The following is a 19888-nucleotide window of genomic DNA, read 5'->3' as shown; positions in this document are numbered from 1 at the left end:
TTGCATGAGTTGTGTGCATATGTGCATAAATATGTAGCTGTAGATGTTGAATTATACAAGTGCCAAATGCTTATTCAGTTATTCAATATCTTCTAAAATCTAATATCTATTGATACTCAGTATCTTCTGAAATTAAGAATTTAACGGCATCAAATGCTTGATCCACATCAAGCATGGCATTCAGAAGTCACCCATATATAGTTACTATTACATTTAATTGATGTGTATGTGAATTGAAAGAATTTGGACATAGTAATAAAAATGAATCCCAAAATGTTTATGTCTTATTTTTCACCCATTAAAAGCAATAATTATTAGGCTGCCACATAGGATACTCTTCTAGGTTCTCTTATTGCTTCGGTTCTTTTCAGTCTTTTGTACGTGTAGTTGATTACTGTTATACTCAGTGATCCAGAAAACTCATAGAATTTTTTTCCCCTTTAATCTAACAACATTGTTGGTATTTTAGCACACACCCCCAACTTATAAAATATAATATTGCCTTAATGAAAATAAAAGCAATTAGGGAAATCTCACTAACATATTAGTGGTGAAATATTTCAATGGATTCATTTGTGTATGTCTACATATACATACGTACACAAATACACAACATATGCCACTTCTGCTAGCTCTGCAAATTGCTCAGAAACTCAAGCAAACAAAGCTTTCTCCTTTTTTTTTCTCCTGTCATATAATATAGAGTCTAAATATGGTACAGAATTGATTAAATTTCTTCTCCATTTCACAAAAGTGAAACTGTTTTCAGTCTGTGTCCTTTTTTCTGTGACAATGTCTGCCATTTATATTTTATGAATAAAGCTGCACTTAAAGTATAATCCTTCAATCACAGTATATATGTATGTGTACACACACACACATATTTTAACAGAATGTCTTTTTTATTGAAATTAGCAGAATCCTCTCTTACGATAGCAGTCAATTCAGTTAATTTGTCATTAAATGTCTACTATATATGCAATGCACTGATAATACAGAGATTTTTTTTAATGGGCTCTTCCTTCAGAAGCCTCTGATTCTCTGGGAGTGACTTCCATATGTAAGTAATTGCAATCCAGCCCTCTACCCCCCACCCCATACCTAAATGTTGAGAAAGCAGAGCTAATGGATGATTCAGTCGTAAGTAAAAAGCTAAGGCAGAATTGGCATTCTAATGTTCCAAAGCGAGGCTTGCACACTGACAAGAAAGTACCTCTTGTGAAGAATAGTTTTGATATTCAGGGTGTTCCCCCCAAAAATGTGTATACTAGTACACACTTTGAATCATTATGAAGGTAGTGTTTATTAAAATACACTTCATTTTCAAATTGAGCTATCAGCTGTTACAGTTGGTACATTTTTGGGGACACCCTGTATTTGGGTAAATTTGTAAATGTGGAATAGCACAGGAAAATAACGAAATCATTTTACAGAGATCTCTTTTTTTTTTTCTTTCATATGTTTTAAATGTAAATTTGCTTCTCTGTGAATCTTTTTAAAAAATGTTTTTATTTTGACAGCTTGGTAATTGGTGGTGTTTTGATTTTTTAATTCATATTACTTCACAATAGGGAGAAATGTTATTTCTTTTCGGCAAATCACTTAAAAATTAATTTAGGGTAATTTCTTGTTTTAGTCTATTTGCATCTTCTGCAGAAATTGTGAACAGTTTAATAATCTTGGTCTAGACTCTAGACAACATAACCATGAGGCAGGGGGAAATAAATGTGAGCAAAGTTAGTGGCTGCATTACGTTTTCAGAGCCCCTCTCGTGAAATAAAGTTCCTCTCACCAGGAGTTTTGTATCTCGGGATGTGCTTGCTGCCAGGCCTCGGTGATGGTTTCCTGATTTTGTTGTTGTTCAATGCACAAGTTATCAAGGAACCAAATGATTTTAACTGTTCCTTTTGGTAGGGGGGACTGAGAGGTTGTCTCAGGAGTGCTTGATGCAGTGAGGTAGTTCTTGCACTGCTATGTGATACCGTGTGATTAACAAACTCCAGATCACACAGAAAACTAGGCTGGAGTAAGGTTATTAAGTGCAGTTCCCTACCCAGACGATGTACTGCCTTGCTGATATGGTGGCACTGGAGGGGAATATATGCATATATATATAGAAGGAAAGGCAATCATTGCTTTCTTCTTGAGCAGCTGCAGCCAGTCCCACTAATGGATGTGCAGAAGCAAACACTGGCCGCACAAGGTATGCGTTCGTTTTTACAGATGGTACTGCAGACAAGTTGGTAATGGAAAAGGAAGTCGTGTACGTGAGCTCTTTGAAAGGGGGCTGGACGGCAGGGGGACAGCTGAGTACAGTACTTTCCTGTGTAATTGACTGTGTGAGCTATTGAAGAAGCAGTGTTCCCATGAAAGATTTCAATTATTACAAAATTACATCATTATCGTTAAGGAAATTCATAAGTCCAAGTTGTCTTTTTGAAATAACGTTATTAAAACTTTAAAGATCAGCTGAGATTTTCCTGTCTTCACAGTACCTCTGTAATGAAACTATCTGCCCGTGTTTGGCTTTTACCTGTAGCACACACTGAGTTCTTACTTAAAGACACATCTTCCGTTTAAACAATGACATAACTACTAGGCCCTAATTTTAACTATTGTAAAGGTGTATTTAAATACCTACAATTTTATGTGTCCTAAAGGAAATACAAAGTTGAATAAAAATGAGACAACATTTTAAAAGAATTTTTTATAGATTCAAAAATTAAATGAAATTCAAGTTCATTTCCCTCAGGATTCTCCCACCCCCACCCCCCTGTATAGTCATAGAAGGTGAGGTGCTATGAGAAGTGTTCCCGATATAGACTTGACAGGTGTTCAATGTGAACTGTGTCTTTGGTATCAGGGTCTCTTGTTGATACCTTTGCAGTCTCTTAACATGATTCTTAAGTGTTTTGAATGTCAGTATAGTTAACTCTATAGTTCCATACGTTTTTTATTGTTGTTGTTTACATGAAAAAAAGCTACAATTACCATCTTTCTGCTGAGCAGACTACATGCTGTGCTTTCCCATCCAATCTGTACTGTGTCCTCTCAAATTGTTAGAAGTGTTTAGAGTGAAGAATATTTTGGTCTTTGCTGTTCCATAATGAAATGGAAACTATATCTCACATGAAAAATGTCCAAGTCAACTCCATAAGTAGATGAGTAGTAATATATATAGTAATGGGGGAAAATGTTTTAGAGAAAATATAAATATATTCACAATATCCCAATCTGAGGATTTGGGTAAAATACCTTATTTTTGAGATTGGCAATGTTTTGCCTTGAGTAATATTGATATCACACATTGCAAGAGGTCTCTGTTAGGGAACATACAAATATGTAAAGTAAATTTAGTAAATTGTTACCTGAACCTATGTGCTTATAGAACTTGTCAAAACCCCAGCGCCCATGTCTGGCCAAGGCGAATGCAAAAGCCAGAGGCCCTCGCTCGAAGCTGCCCTCCCCTGCAACTGGCATTAGTTGGGGCTAAGTCAATGGTATCACTAATTTCTGCTTTTCAGCAGAGGGTTATTTCACATATTTTTTTTTTCTTTCTTGAGACACCTGGATCAGAACATGTGTCCTGCACCCACTCCCTTCCCCACCACTACCTCTCCATCAGCCAAATGCTGTGTTCCTCTGGCTATGACTGTATCTGTCAACCTCAAAGCAGATCGTTGCCATATCTGATCAAGGATGAGTCATTTCTTTCTGGTACCTCAAAACTTGCATAATTTTGATCAGCTGTTGTAGGGTGGCTTGAAGAGATAAGGGACCTTCAAAGCCATGTAATAGTGAAATATTTTTGGTTAAAATTCCCCAATTGCCTCTTTAGTAATAGAACCTGAAACATGGTTAAGAACTGTGGTTCTGCCAGGGAGAAGGCCTGGTTTGGCATCTTAGCCCTACTAGTTAGCAACTGAAAAATGTTTCTAGGCCGCAGGTTTCTCATCTGTAAAGTGGAGGTAATAATGGTACTAATAATGATGATGATGATACCTGTCTCTTAGGATCATTTTGAAGATGTCAGATAATGAAACTAAGCCTATAGTGTATTTTCCTGCACATAATAACTACTTGATAAATATTAGATGTATGTTGGTGATTATTAAAAAAGAAAAAGTAAAAAGTAGTCAAACATGAAAATTATACCAGACCATTGATTCATAAATGGTGTTTAGAATATAGTCCTGTGTTTTTGCCTAGACTTAGAGACTACTAGGATGTCTTTTTGATACTAGGTAAGTCAAAGAATCATTCTCAGTGTTTTACCTCATCAACATAAGTGGGACAGTAATATCTAATTCATTTTGAATCTAAAGTAGGATAATATATGTAAGGGGTTCTTAACTTTGGGATCCAGGGGCACTCTGAGCCATTCAAAATCTTTGGATACATTTTGTGAAGGACATTCTTTTGAAGAGCCTGAAATTACTTGAAAAATATTTTATTTTCTGGAGGAGCGTCATAAATTTTATCAAAAGAAGTCATGATTCCCAAGAATGTTAGAAACCATTGGTGTATATGTTAATACCGTGAGGATGGTTACATTATCTGTTAGCTGATATGAAAAGAATTACTGATTATTTGGTATTTTCTGTTTCTTTCAAAATAACCATCATCATTATTATCTATTATAAAGGCAACCCTTAATTAAAAAGACAAATACAGTTATTTTTAATGAAGTGTTTAGAAGCTAAGCCCTTTGGACTTTAGGTTTTTTTCTAGAACAAGCCTCTCTATTTTATTACCACAATGTTTACTTCTTATAATGAGAAGAATTCCCATAATAAGTGTTTTCTAAATACATTGTTTAAATAAAATGTGCAATAAATTTATTAGAACAGAATCAAATCTTGTATTCCCATGCTGAAGTTTACTTAAGAGGTACTAAAATTGTTTAACTATGCTTCCAAAAGGCTTTTTTTCTTTCCTTTTTAGTGTCAGATTTTGGCACTGCCATTAAAGAAAGTCCCTGTAGAGCAACTTTCCAACCATTGTTATAGCTGAAGGTGAAAATGGATCCTTGGTGGCAGAAACTGATTCAGTAAGAGACTTGAGTAGCTCTTTTGACAATAATGACTTTCACGTGGAATGAAAAAAGACAGTGCAGACACAAATTTTGAGCCATATTTTTAGCTGTCCACATATGTATCGCTGTAAAGGCATAAAATTATTTTAGAAACAGCATGGATTAGAACTGCAAAGATCTGTGTTTTTCTAGTCTTGTCTGTTATGGAGTTTTTGTATGACGTTGTATGTTTGGTTTGCTTGTTACCAAATATATGGGGGTAAATCAAAAGGACGGAGATGTGACCTTTTAGACCTATAATGGGTTCTTTATCTTTGTGATAAATTTCTCTAGGTTCTGCAGATTTGAAGAATCCATATGAATAATTGGAAGTGTAGGTTAACTGCGAAATCTTGATTTTTCTGTCGTCCCACTCCAAGAGTCACCGATTACATCTCAGAAGAAATGGAGCTAATAATGTGGTTCGCACGCTAGCATTTCCTGATATATTGGGCAACTCTTGTGTACTGATGCGTCAGTGGAATAAGTCTTAGGCACATTGGTACCTGGGTACAAGGTATGATTACTGGAGCGTGCATTGCCTCATGTCCTGAAACAGAAGTTGTTCCATTGCTCCTAGCCAGGGATGTCAGTTGTGTTTACATTGGTCTCCATTATCATTGTTGATGTGTTGAAGTGAATTTAATGATCAAGATAAACAGGTTTTGTTTCTAAACTCTGAGATAGATGATTATACGATCGGTGCTTGGCTGAACCTTGTAGAGTTTCTTTAGTTGTCTGGCAAGAAATCTGAGGGCAAAGAGGGCTGTTTCAAGGCAGGCAGAAACTTGCCCGTTTCAATGGATTCTTCACAATCTTATTTAGAACAAAAGCCAGCCAAGATATTGGAAACTATTGTTTTCTGCTGGCAGAGTTCTTCCCCTAAATCTTGCTAAAATATTGGCCAGTCTAAAATTCTATTAATTTAAAGGTGTTCATTTCAAGCCACCATCTATTTTTGTTTTTAATGCTACTTTCTAAGTATTCTTTAGGGTCTACTGATATGTAGTCAATAGCTGATTAACTATATATTGGGAGAACTGGGAGATGGATATAGCCTTCTCTGTTTTTTTAGTGGTGAATAGTAGTGATAATGACTAAAATAATATTCATCATTTATTCAATAGTTACTGGATGGTTACTATATACATGATAGTAATTAACACATTATTTAACTATATCAACACTTTTGGTGGTTAACAAAGCAATATTATTGACAGGACATTAGTACTGATGGGGCTAAGCAAGTGTCAACTTGTTTCCAAAATAATTCGCTTATTTCCCATACTTATAAAGAAGCACAGAGAGTGAGCCTTTTGATTATTAGATAAAACATTCGGCCTTTATATGAGATTTATTCATGGGAAATACTTTGGTGTCTTTAGAAAAGTTTCCATATAATTTACATGAATTAAACTGTCAATCTTAGTGAACAATCTCAGTTTATATCATGTTAACTTCACACTTAGTTTTTTTAGCTGATTCTATTGGAAACTCTGAGAACAGACCTTGTCTGTAGTATACATCACTGTAACCCCAACTTCTAGCACAGTGCCAGGCACATGGTGGACATCCAGTAACTATTCCCAGAACTGAACTGAATTACTGCTGTTATTTTATTAACTGCAGAATTATTCCTGAAGATTCTATCATTCCTACAATTCTATCTGTAAAATGAAGTTCACAAAGCATTCTTGATACAATCAAACACAGAGGCTATTGAAAGAGTTAAAATAGTTGATGTACATCCAGATTAACAGCATACATATCAAATTTCAGACTGACTCAATTTTAAACAGCTAAGATATAAAACCATAAAAATGTGAGTAAATAATCTGCCTATCAAGGCTTGTTATATGATTACATGGTTTCAGTATGGTTCCTACTCATAGAAAATTATTTTAAGGGATCATTTCTGCAAAATTCTTTTGCCAATGGAGACGTTTAATATTTTGGAGATGAACATTCATGGCTCTAAATGTTAAGCCACTTGAATGAATAATCAAATTTACTGTTTATTAATAAAAATAAATCAGTTTTTTGTTAATAATGAAATTTGAAAACCTTAAAATGTTTGTTTCTGACTGATCTTCAAATAGCAAAATAAGCAATAAAAACAGCTGAACCTAATTTTTAATACTTAATTTTTTCCTTTTTTTTTTTTGGCTGAAGTCATGCCTGGCTTTACCAGCACATGTGCCAAGGCTCAACCCAGAGTGACACATGAATGAGTAATTTGAGTTCCCGAATAGAAAACTCGAGTCAGAAGCTTTGAGAAAAAAAAAAATCTAACAGTAGTGATACCATACAGTGGTTAGCTGTGCACCTAAAGACTAAATGTTTTAGAATAGTTATTTAGTCATTATACTCCTTGGTGCACTCCACAGCAGGGAAATAAATTATGTTGGATTTAAAGTGTATTTATAATAAAAGATGGGTGTGCCCATCATTCTCTATTTCAAATCCTGGCATGGGTGATTGTCCAAATTCATCACCTATTGCTGTTGTAAAAACCAGTATTGCAGTCATAACACATCTGAAATGTAGAAGGGAAACAAGTGATCCGAAGAATTCTCAGTAATGGTCACTGAAAAGCACTTGCTAGGCCCAACACTGGACTGGCTCCCAAATCCCTTACCATTAACTGCTCCTACCACCGTCCTTCCTTTCCACGCGGGAAATTTAACCAGCCAACAGAAACAACATGGAGGCAACAAAAACATGACCTAACAGTTAGTAGACACGCTATTAAAACTTCAAATTGAAAAAAAAAAAAAAAGTTTCTCGAATTGTTGATTCTGGAATTTTTCTCTGTAGAAGTCTTCAGTTGAGGGGACTTTCATATAGATTTGGGTTTTCAGCCAACCTTCCCTCACCCTTGTGGACCCCACATGGTACATTAGAGAAGGCCAGAGGCAGGGGACGCGGTGAGTTCATGTTGCTTTGGATCCGGACGGGTGCAGCTTTCCCTCTGCCTCAGGAGAGTACGCACCGGGCGAAGCGTGCCTCTCAGGTGTGCCTCAGCTACTTACTCCCATCATGTCCTCTCCCAGAAGTGTTTCTAGCCTGATGATGGGATTCACCTCCCTCCACCACAAGGTCATGGCTTTACAAATTATTAATGACTCTTAAACCAGCTTGTAGGAACAGGAAAAGCACTTGTACTAGTATTTAAACATGCACACATAGAACCATCAGCAATGTGAGGCTAGAATGATGTTTACAAGGGAGAGTTGGAGCTTCTTTGTACCTGACCTGGTATCCTTGGGACCTAGAAAGTACCCGCATCACCTGTTTCTCAAAAATAAGTGTGGGATGTAGTATTGGAAAAGTGATCCTCTTGATTTTTTTTTCCTACATCATTAGCCATCTCTGCCCTCCTGGACATAGATTTAGCCATATGAAGGGGCTCCATTTAAAAGGGATATTACTTTTTTAAACTCCCCCCTCCAAAATAGAGGAGTATCTGCTAATGATAAAAATAACACCTGGAGAGATTATCTTCAACTTCCTTAGTGTTTAACTGCACGAGACAGAGCACTGTCCTAGGTACTAACTAGAGTATGTGATGACTGTTAGGAGACATGATTTCTCAAAAATAAGTGTGGGATGTAGGAAAGGAGAATGACGAAATATTTCAAAGCTCTGTCCTGCATGATAATCTATGAATGGAATAAGGTCCTCAGTGCCGTAACAAGGTCAGGCTTAGTTTTAAGAAGCAGGGCAGAGAAACTTCTGTCCTGCCTTCCTTGCCAACCGACTGCTTCTCTGCGCTCGACTGGACTAAGGATGTTGGTAACTTCGAAAGAAATGCCTTCCTGTGTGCAGCCAGGTTATACTACACAGTGCGACCTAGTCAGGGCTCTCATCTCTGCTGCAGTGTAGAGAGATGTGGCACAGTCTGTGATCTGTACGAGTGCAGCTTTCCCTCTGCCTCAGGAGAGTAAGCACCAAGTTTTATGATCCTGTGGTCACAGCTGAGGGCATTATTCACGTCTCCCCCCTTCTCTGCTGCTCGCAGTGCCTACCAAAGTGATAAATTTGTTTAGATGGGCGGTAACTTAATGGGTGAAACGTTTCTCACCTACCTCCCACTCTCTACCCCCACACAAGCACGCTCCTATCGAATTCTAGGTGTGAACACCTAGATATTTCACTCTGACTCAACTTTCCATTCTCAGATGTGATAAAATTGACACAAATGAAATATACTTGATAATATCCAACTATATGTCCTAGGCATATATAAAATGTTTAATAAGTAGAACCAGGAGATAAAGCCAAACTAACAAAATGTTTTTCTCTCACCAAAGAAATACAGTTGGATCCCCTTGACGAATGGCTAACTTACTGAGCATTTACTACATCCCTGGCACTGCTTTCATTGCATCCATTAGCCCATGTTAATATTCTCAGCAGTTCATACTTTTAAGCATTGCGAGATTAAGTAACTTGCCCAAAGTTGCACCCAGCAAAATGCAGAAGCATGTCTTGAATACAAGTAGTCTGACTCCTAAATCTGATGACCAACCTCCCGGCCACACTGACACTGAGAAAGTGAATCCAGAGTTCCCCTGGAGTATTTACATTAAGATATATGGTTTACCTAAAACATACCAGCCTTTATTGGAGCATAAGTGCTCTTTAAAGCAACCTATGCCTGTGGAAACCAGGGCTATAATTTCAGGATTTTCTCTCTACCTAATGAAGGGCATTTTCTTTGCAAGAGAATTAAGCACAAAATTGGGCAAGGATTGAAATGCTTTCTGAAACCAGGATTACACCCACTTTGGCAAGCTGTGTCAAGCACCCAGGGCAGAAGGAAAGAAAAGCAGGCTGGAGTGAATGGTTGGTTACACATTCAAATTTGAGCCTCTGCCATATATGTGGTTTAGTTTCCAAATGGACATTTACATCGCCTTTATGTGACTCAAGTTGGTGTTTTATTTGCCAAACATGTTAGTGTTTAGATCTAGGAAAAAGACAACATGGCCCCAGGGAAATGTCACAATTATGACCTAACGAGGCTCCCCAAGTTACTTCGGATAAAGGGGGTCCCAGAGTGTTTAATAAATACAACCTCTAGTAGTTCATTGATTTTTTTTTTCCAGGAGGCAGCAGTCTCTACTTTTACAGTAGGTCACTACTGGACTAGTGGACTGACACCTAGTGTTTGCTGTGGCTCTTACTGGGATTTAGAAACTTGCAATACATTCCTGGTCCCCACTTGGGGAGGGAAGGGAAAGGGGAGACAGAGATTATCTTTGTGAAAAATCTAGCTTTTATTACATCACCTAAAGTAGCACAACCTGCTACACTAATGAAATCGTGTTCTTGGTTGAAAAGGGCAATTGTTAGCCTGACTTTGTGCTCACTAAAAACATTCCCCAATCTTGTTAAATTATTGCTCTCATTTCAGATTTTTATAGCTGCGCAGCTTACCGGCCCTCATTTCTTTACGTTTCATTCATTTTCCTTGTATTGATGATTAATGGAGGATGTCGAATGGTAGAGTGAGCAGGCATCAGCAATTGCAAGATCATAATTAGTTTAGCTGACGAGGGCCTCTGATAGCACTTGCATCTGGATGGAAAAATTACCCTATAGGGAACTGGCTGCTCACCAGGTCTTTTTAGTGATACATTGTGAAACACCCGATGAATCAAATGCCCTTTCAATGCCAAGAAAGTGTTCCAGTCTTGAAGCCAAAATTATGTCTGCAGAAAGCTTTCCATTTGAAATGTATCAGAGTACAATTATAACCATTGTATTTTCTTGGCAGAGATACCATTCGTCTACAGTATGGACTCAAGTTAAATAAATTGCCTAAATTTTATGAATCCCTGAAATTTTGACTTACACTGCTCTTAATTTTAAATTTATAAAAAAATTGGGTTGCAGCAAGACTTTTTCCACTCCTTATCTACCGTGCATATTTTATCATTAAAGGCTTTGCTTCCTAGAGACAGGAGAGCCGAGCTGCAAGGCAGGCTGTCCATTTTTTGCAGCGAAAGAATTCCATTTCCTGCCTATTAGTATTTGTGCCTACAAACACAGCCTGACTTTTGTTTCAGTGGGACATTTAATGGGATCATTACTTGATAGCAAGAATGGAACAATCAATACTAATTATCTACTTTTAAGTATCCTTAGATTATTTCTGAATCTGGTGATTACAGACTTCAGCCCACTAACATCAATTTGTGTTCGGAAATGCTTGTGATTTCCAAGTCTGGGTCAAAAAAAAGAATTATATAGCCATTGATGGGACTATGTTGTCTGGCTTAAGCAGGTACCCAATTGGGGTCCTCATGAGTAATACTGTCCTTCTAGCCGCCTGACGTTTCTACTGGTTCTCTCGGCTTTGGGAAATAGAGGGTGTTCTCTTTCAGACTTTACCATTACACACCGAAGACCTGAATTGAATGTCTTATATTCTCTTAAACGCATGTTACATGAGTGACACAGAGAAAGATACCGGCCGGGTATGATTTTAAATAATTGACATGGTGCATTTATTCCAAGATTGATCGGATTTTAAAGCTCAGCTGGCATGGGCTCCTCCTTTCCCAAAGTATATCAAACATCTTGCCATGTTCTGTCTTTTGACTTTTTGTTGTGACACTTTTTTTTTCAAAGGTATATTTTCAGGTTCAGCCTCTAGGAGCCATCATTAATGGCACAAAACCCAAAGTTCAAAAAGTTAAAGCTGTTTCTGTGAAAAGCCTTTGGTGTTGAACACACCTCATCCATCATTGTAGGGTTAATTATAATGAAAATCAGTGGTGCCTATTAAACACAATTGAACCTGACCTCATTATGGGCAGTGTGGTTTTATACTGTCATTGTTGCTAGTCTGAAGACAAAACTCCTGGGTTGATTTGGTCTAACTCCAGTGATCATGTGACTCACCTCTGACCTTGTGTTTTTTTTCCCCGTTTCAGAGGCGTAGAGGCTCGGGTGTTTTCTGTGCCAATTGCTTGACCACAAAGACCTCTCTCTGGCGAAAGAATGCAAATGGCGGATATGTATGCAACGCGTGTGGCCTCTACCAGAAGCTTCACTCGGTAAGGACTTATTAGACTGTCAGGAAAAGCTTCAGAAAGCAGCCTGGTCTGTGGTGTGATGAGGACCATTCCCTGGCTGGCATTTCCCCTCCCCCGCCCCCCGCAGTTTAATACAGTCCCTTGGAATGCACTTGTGATTTATGGCGAAATGGCCTTAGATGTTCTGGGGAGATATGTTTGAGATGTTAGTAATACCTTATGCTTCTTTTGATATAAAAAAACGGGGGTGGGGGGAAGGATTGATTTCTTGGAATTTCACCTAACAGGTGCTTAAATTAATGGCTATCAGTATTTGGTGAACTTAAGTTAGGTAGAAAGACAACCTTCTTAAAAGTTCAAAAACACATGACAAGTTACTTTTTTAAAGAGGACGCTCCCAGGGCCAGCATAAAAGAGTGCAGGGAAAGAATGCTTATTTTCCAGCTTACCTTTGGAATTTGCAAGTGTCATCTTGGCTGCTTTGGGGGCTGGAGGTTGGGCACATTGAGAAGAGCGGCTCTGAACTAGAACCCGAAGATACCAGGTGAATCTCTGCAGTCCATTTAATGCATATTTAATGAGGTATCTGCGGGGCCCAAAGAGCACACATCAGAGTAGAGTAAGGTGCAAATAAACGGTGCTTTGTGTTTTCAGCTCTCAGTGGCTTCTATCTGTGGCTCACTGGAGTACTTCCAGTAATTTCTTCCCAAATTTTAGGATCCTATAATAAAATTTAAACTTACAAATTCCCCCATCTGTATATGCATTTGACTTCCCGAAGGATTTTTTTGCTTTAGCTTAGAAAGTTTATCTGCTGACAAGAGCTGCCTCTAAAAATCTGAATTCTCTGTTTAATGAACCGAAGTCTATTTCTCTGTGTTTGGCATTTCACTGTGGCTCTTAGCACAGCCAATGAATAGGTTACAGCAACAGGGAATACAATTTTAGACAACACGTCCTCATAAAGGGGCCACTGGAAGCACTCTTTAAAAAATGGATGCTGCCAACAATACTAATTGGTGGTAAACTGTAAGTAAAAACCTTAAGCTAAGAGAAGGACTTTTTCCCACCACCATACCACCTTACTTTTCTTTTAACCTTCGCCATTTAAGCACAGCAATAAGCTTCCATATAATGAGTACTGACATTAATGATTTTCATTGAACTCTGGCCAATCATAGGCCAGGAATTAATTAAGCCACTGCCTTCCAGCTTATGATAATTTAACAACTGTGATATAAACTAAATTCTTCCTTTTACAGTTATTTTAATATCTCTCCAGAGATGAGATGTTTTTAGTTTTGAGTTTTTTTAAATCATGAATTTAAGTACATAAAGGTGATGCTCACATTTAATGAAAGTTTAAAAAAAGGTATCAGTGCAAATTTCAGGATTCTTTATAAAACATAGATTAAATGCTGCATATTTTCATAACACAAATATGAAATTCTGAACAAAATCAGTGAACATGGCATATCTAAGGGATGTGTCATATTCATTCTGAAACCAGTAATTGAATTGTCAGTAACAAGTATATTATCTTCCCTTCAAAATACCTTCACAACACTAGAAATATTCCATAAAGGATTTATATTTATGTTTTGTTTAATGTATAAAAGGTACTATTTTGCATTAAGATTCATCTTTTCTAGGAATAATTCACAAATTGCTTATTGTATAGATTTGTATTTTATGTGGAATTAGTTCCTGTTTTCAGTAAGCTTTTGGAAAAATCAGATTTTAGCCTATTAAAGGTTCATCTAAATTTTTAATCTGTAAATATGCATTAATTTATTAAATTTATTATTTTTATTAATCAAAGTTAGAGCTCTTACTACAAGTTATTATAATCTTATCTGTGGATTTTAGTCATAAATATAAATACCTGTTGCACATATGCATAAATAACAATCATATAATGCTTAAGCCAAATAAAATACTCAAGCTCCTAAAATTCAGCGTTCAATTTAAGTACAGAGTAGTGGAGTCAGAATGAGAGATTGGATATTTGAACCAAGGCTACAAATGAATTCAGATTTTCAACACAAAACAAATGCTTCACCTGTAATAAGTACAGTCTTCCCTACTGCATATAAAATATTATTAAAAGAACAGAAATACAAGTGAGAGGTTAAAAAAAAAGAACTCCCACTGATATGGTTCTGATTACCCGATACCCTTCCTCGTGATTCTATCAGTTTGATGTTTTGTGTGCTCTGATATTTAATATTTTACATTCACATTTGCAGTTATTTAGAAGAATGTATATAGTAGTCAGCTCTGGCTGCCATAACAAAACACCACAGATAGGGTGACTTAAGCAACAAATATATTTTCCCACAGTTCTGGAGGTTGGGAGTCAGACCCAAGCGCTGCATGGGGGTTGTGGTGAGAGCGCCTCTCCTGGCTTGCAGAAAGCCACTTTCTAACAGTGTCCTCACTTACCGTATTTAACTCCTAAAGATCATACACTTTCCAGATGCAGTCACATTAGTGGTTTGAGATTCAACACATGAATTTGGGGGAGGACACAATTCAGACTGTGGCAATGCATAATTTTTCCACAATTTTTATCAAAACCTATCGCCCATGTTATGATGTTGACATCTTAGTGCGTGACTCAAAAGTTGAGAAAGAGTTCAGAAAAATCACATTTCTTCAAGTAACTTTCTACATGGTTTTATCACTCAGTGATGCAATTCCAAAATCCATTGAGTTTGGAAAGCTGTTTTTAAGTAGATGAAAGTTTTCATTCCTCCCTGCAAAGATGGGCATGATTTAATTAGGCTTAAAAAAAGGCACTTTGGTTTCTTCCTGTGGTCCTGCTTAGGGCAAAAGGAGGAGATTTAGTAAATCTATAACATAAAGCCTATCCTTGCTTTGAACTTAAGCATGGTTTCTATTTGTGAGGAATTGTTAATGCATTTTAATGGTGGTGTTTTTTTTTTTTTTATGTTTTCCTTTTATGTATTGTGTGTTCGTTCTCTGCAGACTCCCAGGCCTTTAAACATCATTAAACAAAACAACGGTGAGCAGATTATTAGGAGAAGAACAAGAAAGCGCCTTAACCCAGAGGCACTTCAGGCTGAGCAGCTCAACAAACAGCAGAGGGGTGGCAGTGAGGAGCAAGTCAACGGAAGCCCCTTAGAGAGGAGGTCAGAAGATCATTTAACGGAAAGTCACCAGAGAGAAATTCCACTCCCGAGCCTGAGTAAATATGAAGCCCAGAGTTCATTGACTAAAAGCCATTCTGCTCAGCAGCCAGTCCTGGTCAGCCCATCTCTGGATATTCACAAAAGGATGCAACCTTTGCACATTCAGATAAAAAGCCCTCAGGAAAGTACTGGAGACCCAGGAAATAGTTCATCTGTATCGGAAGGGAAAGGAAGTTCTGAGAGAGGCAGCCCCATAGAAAAGTACATGAGACCTGCAAAACACCCAAATTACTCACCACCAGGCAGCCCCATCGAAAAGTACCAGTACCCCCTTTTTGGACTCCCCTTTGTACATAATGACTTCCAGAGTGAAGCTGATTGGCTGCGGTTCTGGAGTAAATATAAGCTCTCCGTTCCTGGGAACCCGCACTACTTGAGTCATGTGCCTGGCCTACCAAATCCTTGCCAAAACTATGTGCCTTATCCCACCTTCAATCTGCCTCCTCATTTTTCAACTGTTGGATCAGACAATGACATTCCTCTAGATTTGGCGATCAAGCATTCCAGACCTGGGCCGACTGCAAACGGTGCCTCCAAGGAGAAAACGAAGGCACCGTCAAGTGTAAAAAATGAAGGTCCCTTGAATGTAGTAAAAACAGAGAAAGTTGATAGAAGTACTCAAGATGAACTTTCAACAAAATGTGTGCACTGCGGCATTGTCTTTCTGGATGACGTGATGTATGCTTTGCATATGAGTTGCCATGGTGACAGTGGACCATTCCAGTGCAGCATATGCCAGCATCTTTGCACGGACAAATATGACTTCACAACTCATATCCAGAGAGGCCTGCATAGGAACAATGCACAAGCAGAAAAAAATGGAAAACCTAAAGAGTAAAACCTTAGCACTTAGCACAATTAAATAGAAATAGGTTTTCTTGATGGGAATTCAATAGCTTGTAATGTCTTATGAAGACCTATTAAAAAAATACTTCATAGAGCCTGCCTTATCCAACATGAAATTCCCTTCTCTTATGATTCTTTCTTTTGATGAGTAGGTTACCAAGATTAAAAAGTGAGACTAATGGTCAGTGAGAAAAAAGAAAGGAAGATGGTAAATAGTCACAAACCTCGTAGGTCAAAATCATCTTGGTGAATGTGTACTGTGGCAATGATCCATAAGAAGTACCACCAGACTATAATTATTAGATTTGTAAAGAAAGAGATCAGAGCTGTCTGGAATTTGAAAGGGTTTACATACCATGAGTCTAAAGCAGTGTTGGGCTGGCCATTGGCCCATGTATTCAAAAACCCATAAAACGTTGCCTAAATTTAGAAGTATCATGAAATCCTAGGCGGAGGAGGAAAAAAATCTAATCTCCGGGGCTGTGAAAGGAAAATGGCGCCCTCTTAGATCAGTCTCCTCTCATTGACCATGTTTCAGAATTAGACCTAGAAATGTGAGCTGCGGTGAGGCTTGGTGAGAGATTGGCAAGAATGTGACAGCCGATGGCACGATGCTTTTGGCCAGCCCTGCCTGTACATACACATGCACACCCTCTCTTGATATTTTTGTCCTTTAGATGTTCGAATACGCCTTTTGAAAGTAGTCCTTTTGTTTGCCATTTAGGTTCATTTTGTCCAAATATATATGCATTTTTAAAACCAATGTCCTCAGTGCTTACGTAGTAATTTTCATTGTAGCCAGATATTTCTTTCTTATACGCGATGAACCAGTGTGGATTTGTTTTTTGAAGCCGCCTCTTGGTCACTAATCTCACTTGGCACATGATAACTAAAGGGATCCCCTCACTTCAAAAGACTAGATGGATACAAAAGTTTAGACCATGGGCTTAATTCGTTTAGAACACATGGTATTTCTCCACAAGGTAACCTGCTGTATTTATTTATTTTCTTTTGGTTAAATATAATTTCCAAACTTTGTGGTCAGGCAGTGTCTAAGGTCACGTTACCACAGACTGACGGTGTGTGTACCAATCAATTCCTTCATTAGATTTATACAGGTTTAGTTAAGTAGCATTAAATAGGATAGGATTCTTAGAAGTATGTCTTCATATTTCTTTTAATACTTAAGGCTTTGTAAAACTATCCATGAAGGGAAAGCTCCTCAGCATAACTGCTCAGGGAAATAGGGCTAAATAACTGAACATTAAATAATTGGTTAAAGGTGCTGTTAGTCGAGCCTCAATGCTTGCTACAAGGATGTATGTACAAGGACTGACTTTAATAATTTGCATTATATTGTCCCAACCAGTAGTTTATTTTTTGCCACAGAGATGTAGAAGATATTACAAGCTACTGGATGCACTGTCAGATTAACTTATTTCATTAAAGAAGTTGGGAGAACAAATAGGAAAAAAAAACTTATTTTTCTAGTAAATATTAATGTATTACATTTCAAATAATGGTGCCTGACATATTGAATAATTATTTTCTACAGTGTACGTATGCAACAAAGATATTCCATCATGCATTAGAGTCAGTTCTGGCTCTGCCTAGCTGTTTACATTTGCAAATGTAGCAAACAAGGTAATGAAGCAACTATTTCTATTGCGGTAGATATCTTTTTGTGTGTGTGTGTGTGTGTGTGTGTATGTGCGTGCGCATTAAAATTGTAAACGGTAACATGAAACAAATGAAAGTTCTTGATATAATGGTATGGAAAACAAGAAGGAAATGAAAATATTTTTATGCCTACTTAGAAAAAAAAAAGGGTAGCACTATTCATTCCAAGTACTTTTTTTTTTTAATTTTTAAGCTCTTAACTCACATTGTTATGCTTAAAATGATAAACATATATCCTCTTTTTATTGCTTTGTCTATGTTTCAGATGAAACATTTCAGAAATTATTTTGATGAGTGCTGCTGGAACCTGCAGCACTGATGTTTTTATTGCATTCTTGTAGTCGCATTTGCACTCCGTTTTTTACATTAATTCGCAGTTGCTTTGTATTGTTTTGTTCTGTTTTGTTTTGGGTTTTGTTTCTTTTTCTCAGTGCCAGGTCTTCAGTTTTTAGAGTTGGATGGCAGGCTGAGTTCAACCAGTTCGTGACTGTTGTAGTGAATGAAGTTAAACATGTCTTTCTGATGTTGTGTTGTCATTTCCATTCTTGCATTTTCGTTTTCATGTAAAGAGAGACAGAGAGAGACACAGAAAGAAAGAACGAAATCAGGACTAAGCCTTCTGCTTCAGTTTCATTTTTAAAGGGCTCCATTCTGATCTCACCTATTGCGTAGCTCTAATATTCACATAAACTGAAATCAAGAAATGGAATGAGGAGCTTTGACATCCAAAGGATGTAATTTATCTTTCTTAGGAATTTAATGAATGCATCTCAGTTGTACAGGCAGACTTGGGAGGTGGCAAGCAAAGACCTAAAAAAGAGATTTCCCAAACAATAACACCGCATTTAGTTTTCTTAAAGGAAAGACTGGTAACCGAGTGCACTCTGGCAAACCTCAAGCAACATTATATGTGGACTGCTCAAATCAGCAGAACACCAGAAGTTTGGTTAAGTTGGACAGTTATACAGGTATGACTGTTGGGGTAAAACGACTCCATCAGCAGTTTCTTCAGTGTCAGACACAAATAGGTTGTTCACTTTTGGCATCTTATGTCTTTTTATTTTCATGTGATTTTCTTTTTCCTCAGACAGGTTGGTAGTAATGTTTAGCATTGGAAAATACATATCACTATTCTTGGACTATTTATAGTCAATCCACTTTTGGTAGAATATTCTTGGATAGCATTGACATGCTAGATCTTATTTCTTTATTCTTGATTTTTTTCATTTTTGTTTTTGTTGTTTCATATTTTGAAGGAGAAGAGGTTGACCTTTTCTGAAAAAATGGAAATCTATCATGACACTAAAATACCCCTTATTTTTTTATTAATGAGAGCCTTTCTTCCATCTTTCAAAATAGATTACAAAAATGATTGGTTGTTATTTTTTACTTTATTTGGTTTTAAGATGTCATTTTGTCTTGAGTTGTGATTTTTCAATGAGCTGTTTAGGTACTTAATTTCTTTTGAGGACTTTCAAGAAGATTTAAGAATCTTCCCCTCTTGGAAAAAGCTTCCCAAACTCTGATGAAAACTATATGCCAGCTAAAGTTGTATGCCATTTAAACACCGTAAGTCTCTTAAAATCCCTAGTCTATATTCGACTTTAGGCCAGGACCAGCTCATACATTCTCATTCTCCCTTTTCTCATTCTTTCTCCCTTCACCTCTCACCCATAATCATGTTGTTGTTAGGGATTGAAAAATTATAAAGAGCCAGCCCACCTCACAAGGTTGTGGATTGCGAGACACTACACGACTCTATGTGGTGAGAAAAGGATGGAGCCTAAACGTTCACATGTTAACTCTGTAGTTCAAAAGGGAAAGAGTGTGCCCTTCTCTCCACGTGACATATTGAGATGTTCTTTTAAATAAAATCAATTTTGAAGATAGTGATGTTTTGTTCTAAACTGTTCTCTTTTAGTAAAGGTAGATTTTAGAAAACAAGCATGGTGATTCTTTTCTAAGATAATATTAATGAGAAGAAGAAAAAAGTGATTATCATTAACAGCTCTTTGTTGAAGCCTGTG

The 19888-nt window shown here is 37.3% G+C and overlaps 1 protein-coding gene across 1 annotated transcript in view; it reads left to right on the top strand.

The window, feature by feature from the left end:
- Window positions 1–17992, top strand: part of TRPS1 (transcriptional repressor GATA binding 1) — a gene marked incomplete at its 5' end in the record, with an annotated part of 184514 nt that extends 166522 nt beyond the window's left edge. Inside the window, 2 exons of the mRNA XM_081111452.1 lie at window positions 12019–12141; window positions 15112–17992. Of these exons, the coding sequence (XP_080967578.1) occupies window positions 12019–12141; window positions 15112–16173 (1185 nt within the window). The 3' untranslated portion in view covers window positions 16174–17992. The remainder of the gene's footprint in view (window positions 1–12018; window positions 12142–15111) is intronic.
- Window positions 17993–19888: the final 1896 nt, after the last annotated feature.

Source organism: Myotis nattereri (assembly GCF_964212035.1).
Source record: "Myotis nattereri genome assembly, chromosome: 17".
In the NCBI taxonomy this organism is placed as follows: domain Eukaryota; kingdom Metazoa; phylum Chordata; class Mammalia; order Chiroptera; family Vespertilionidae; genus Myotis; species Myotis nattereri.
The sequence above is the reverse complement of the archived record's forward strand: the minus strand, read 5'-3'. Positions and strand labels throughout refer to the sequence as shown.